This window comes from Xenopus laevis, chromosome 3S (assembly GCF_017654675.1).
Source record: "Xenopus laevis strain J_2021 chromosome 3S, Xenopus_laevis_v10.1, whole genome shotgun sequence".
Lineage (NCBI taxonomy): Eukaryota > Metazoa > Chordata > Amphibia > Anura > Pipidae > Xenopus > Xenopus laevis.
Window position 1 is genome coordinate 130,166,689 of NC_054376.1, and position 4,975 is coordinate 130,171,663.

General features: G+C 33.7%; 1 protein-coding gene across 1 annotated transcript; it reads right to left on the reverse strand.

Moving 5' to 3' along the window:
* Positions 1–207: 207 nt before the first annotated feature.
* On the reverse strand, positions 208–2,197 carry LOC108703468 (olfactory receptor 10A7). The gene has a single exon (XM_018239595.2). The coding sequence runs from the start codon at positions 1,934–1,936 to the stop codon at positions 1,007–1,009; it is 930 nt and encodes a 309-aa protein (XP_018095084.1). The 5' UTR covers positions 1,937–2,197; the 3' UTR covers positions 208–1,006.
* Positions 2,198–4,975: the final 2,778 nt, after the last annotated feature.

A 4,975-nucleotide genomic window follows, 5' to 3' on the forward strand; every position in this document is an offset into this window, starting at 1 on the left:
GGTGCAGGAAAAGACAATTTTGATGCCTGAAAATCAGAAAAGACAAATGTTTCAGATTATCGTACGAAACCCAGCGCACAGGGGCGTAACTATAGAGGAAGCAGATCCTGCGGTTGCAGGGGGGCCCAGGAGTGTAGGGGGCCCAGAGAGACCCTAATTAATGAGCAATTTTAATATATCTTGGTAAAATAGACCAACTTATAAATATTTTGGGGCCCTAAATTGAATTTGCTATGGGGCCCAGTAACAACTAGTTACACCACTGCCAGCGCAGATCATGATATCATCCAGTTATAAAAGGGACAGTTGTCATTGACTTCTACATGACCTCAGCAGGATTGAGATGTAGTATTTTCTGATTCAGACTTTTAGAAGCCTCTGGGTTTAATACATCTCAAAAGATTTTAGTTTTCTTTCCCACGAAAAAATGGTGATATTTAGGAAAAAGGAAACTGTCCAGCCCTAGAATTTCATAAATAGAGGGGCATTTGACATTATATCATTCCTTTAACTTTCCATTGCAAAACAGAATTTGGTTAAAAAATCTCAAGAAACCGTAAATTTCCCATTGCACAAATGTTTTATCTAAATAAAGTGCTACCCAGTTCCTCGCTTGACCAACATGAAGCGCCACATAAACAAAATCATTTTTCAGGGTTACCGACATGTTAAGACATTTTGTAAGAGAAAACAGGAATGCAATTTCAAAGTGAATTTACCTCACTATAGGTAGCGAGTTGGCCATGATATGATTGGCAAGTAGAAGTAGACTTGGAAGGGCATAGGCCATTCCTTTGGTCAGGCAGTCACTAGACGTAATATTTTTGTATTGATTAAATGGTATATCCACTAAGCACTGAATGAATCAATTAATCAATAACCAATTTAACAGTATTTTGCTATTTAGTATCACTGGTAAATAATGAAGTGTGGGTCAGATATAATAATCTTAGATTTTTAGCAAGTGTTTCCCATAGATACATTTTTTTATTTATTATATACTTTTTTAGTCTTTTGTTTTTAAAATAACAGACTCAAGGGCCCTCCTAATTTCACTGTTCCGTAGGCTATAAATAATTGGGTTTAGCAATGGAGTGACCACACTGTACAGAAGAGAGAGGGTTTTGTTAACCTTCACAGATTGGCGACCTCTTGGGGTTACATATAAAGAGATCATGGTTCCATAATATGTACTGACAACGGTGAGGTGGGAGCTACATGTTGAGAAAGCTTTCTGCCTTCCCATTGTGGACTGAATCTTCAGAATAGCAATGAATATACTGATATAGGTTGCCATAATATAGATAAACGTGAACACAAATACTGGGATTGTTTGTACAAATACTTCAAATTCCACAAGGGAAGTGTCCGAACAAGAGAGCTCTAGTACTGGGGCAAGGTCACAAAAGAAATGGTCAACAACATTGGAGCCACAGAAGTATAACTGGCAAATCATAGAGATAGAGATGGCAGGTAGAATGATGGCTGCCACCCAGGAGAAGACAACAAGGCAGAGGTGACATTTATAGTTCATTATGGTGGAGTAATGCAGGGGCTTGCAGATAGCCAAATACCGGTCATATGACATTGAGGTAAGAAGGAGACATTCTGCTATTCCTGCAGCGCCAAAGGCATACAGCTGAAGGGCACACCCCTCTAAGGATATTTTGCTTCCCCCTTCTAATATAACTTGGAGCATTTTGGGTACAATATTTGTAGTGAAGATTATTTCACATAATGAAAGGTTTCTGAGAAAGAAAAACATTGGTGACTTGAGACGTTGACTAACCGTCACTAAGCCAATGATCAAAACATTTCCAAATACCGTCAGTATATAAATAATAAGAAAGAGAATGAAGAGGAAAATAGTGAGGCTCTGAAGATGATCAAATCCGAGAAGGAAAAAATAGGTCAGTTGTGTATCGTTTCTTCCCATTACTTAACGCAAAATAACTTTTTTATTACTAGTTGATTGGATTTATCCTATCCAACTCATAGAAATGGTAAAACTGAAAATAGCAGTAACTCAACCGATGAGATGTCCAACTTTCAGAGAAGAAAATGGAAAAAGAAAATCAAAGAAAAAGAAGAGTAAAAATAATTATTATTGTTATTACTTTTCAGATTAGTGACACATTATTCATTACATTTATTTAAAACAGGGAAATTAATTAATGCTTATTTGACAGAAGCCCAGAGTTTTATATATGGAAATCATCAGGCAAAAAGAGAAGAATGAATATTAAGGGGTAGATTTATTAAGGAACAATTGAAAATTTGAATTTGAATTTTTGAATTTTTTTATGATCAAAACTCTCAAAACTCTCAAATTCGTATTGTGAATTATCAAAACTCAATTTGAGTTTTAATTTGAATTTGAACTTCGAGATTTATCATACTCTGACCCTTTTAGAATTCTAATTCGACTATTTGCCACCTAAAACCTGCTGAATTACTATATAAGTCCATGGGAGAGGTGCAGTGAGCAATTGGAAGTTGTTTGTAGCCTTCCTGATATACGAGTTTTTTCCGAGAAAAACCTCAAATCGAGGTTGGTGAAATTCGATTTGAATTTGATTTGTGTTTTCGAGTCAGTAAAATTTGTTGACAAGTCGATTTTATTAATAAATAGTCTTATATTTGATTTTCAAATAAAATCAAATTCATGTTAGTTAAAAAAACATGAATTTGAAATTCGACCCTTGATAAATGTGTCCCTCAATGTATAGCTAAAACAAGAACTGTTCCTCTAGGAAAATGTTTGTGATCCTTAATAAATGCATTTTGTGGAAAATGTATGTCAAACCTTGCATTTCCACCATTAATATGTATTCTACAAAAGGATGTAATGAGGCAGTTAGTGTCTATACAATATTTTTACCAGATTTTTACATGTAAAATCTATATTCTTCATTTACCTACCTTCAGAACAATTCTGTTCAAAAGCGTAATATTAAATACCATATAACAAGCACACGCAAACATTTTAAATAAAATATATTATTTCAGCCCAAAATTAATAGAAATATACATTTTATTCTTTGCAGAGACAAACATTTTATATAAAATAATATATTATTTCTGCCCAAAATTAATAGAATTATACATTTTTATTCTTTGCAGACACAAATATTTTTGATAAAACAATGTATTGTTTCTGCCCAAAATTAATAGAATTATAAATTTTTATGCTTTGCAGACACAAATATTTTAGTTGAATAATGTATTATTTCTGCCCAAAATTAATAGCATTATACATTTCTATGTTTACACACACAAATATTTTAGATAAAATGATTTCTTTCAAAATTAATAGAATTGTGAATGTTGTATGCTTTGAAAATCTTAGAGATATTTAAATCTTACAAATATATGTTTTATTAAATTTACAAGCAAAATATAGTAGATAGCCATTAGTGACATTTCTATTGTTCATCAAAGGTGTTTGCTTACTTGTTTTCAGGCAAGAACTTACCTCTCCAGAATTACCAAAAAGTTAAATAATTGATGGCACAAGCTGGCCTCAATTGTGGATAAGGTAAATGCCGGTCATAGGGGTTCAATTCAGCAGTTCCTGCAAATTACACAGATTATTTAGAACTTTTTTTTATAAATATATCATTTCCCCTCAAAATAAAATAGATGATTTAATGGATTGCATATTGAGAATGTATATTGAGAACCAAGCAAGAAATAAAGCAAACTAAAATTTCATATAGTTTACCTAAGAACTGTGGGTGGTTGATTATATTATATATATCATCAAAGTGTTTCCAGTGGTTTGGATTAAATATTTATATATTTTTGTAAAGAGAAGACTATAAAAACCTGACCAATCAAATCTTCTTTCAGGAGTCAGTACTCCTAAGAGAACATGGCTCTTGGGGTTAACAGATCAACATTAGAGAGAAACTTTTCCTATGGGAAAATGAGACATTTCATTATAGAAAATATTAACATTTGTAATATTAAAAATATAATCTTAGAAATTACCCTCAGATTTTGGTGGAAGATACATTACAGACATGTTGTAAAATTGGTATTTTTGTGGGGGGGGGTGCAACAAAGGTCTTATTACAAAAATTTATAAAAGTCATATAATGTATGTAAGTGTTATATTTGTCCAGTTCATGTTATATATATATATATATATATATATAGTAATAGTAGGTCTAAATCAACTCTTACAATAGGGAGGAGAGTAAAGCCTATGACACACAAGGCATGTTGTCCTGTGTTTTTCAGCAGAGAAGCACCAGATCCATGGCCATTCAGCATCACATTCATTTCAGTGGGATCCAATCCATTTATCACTAGTGGTGACAAGTTGACCTGAGTCAGAAAACACTAATAAGTCATAGGTCAAATATAGTCAATATGGTGCCATAACATTTCTTAAAGCAAGTGGGGAAATAATTTGAGTTGTGACATTTCGTAAAATCATCTTTATTCAATCATCATCAAGCTACACCTCAAGTCACCTGCCTCAATCCAATCACTACAGACTGAGGCAGTCCCCCCTCTGTTAGTGATGATTATTATCATTCTTTGTAAATAAAGGGTCTCTATCATGACTCTTTCAAACCAGTTGTCTTATCTTCCCTGAATAATTACCTTGCTATCTTGTAGTTGTAGATAGTCTTAACATGCAGAAGTATCCCAACTGGGCCATGCACTTGGCAGTCGTGTAGTATCCAGAAGGATTACAGTCTTATCCTGGAAATTATTGTCTTGTAAATTAGAATGGAGAATGGTATTATAAGTACTAATTATTATTGCTTTATGAAGAACACATTGTGCAGTGTCAGGAGGCCTATTGGCTCCCAGCGGGAGAAGTCCAGACCTAGGAGGAAGCTCAGGGGTTAAAGTCCAAGTTTGCAGTACAAATAGGGATCAAGAGTAATTGTAGTCAATATCCAGGCAAGAGTTTAATAGGCAGGCACATTGTAGCATGGTCAGGGTTCAGGCAGGGTCA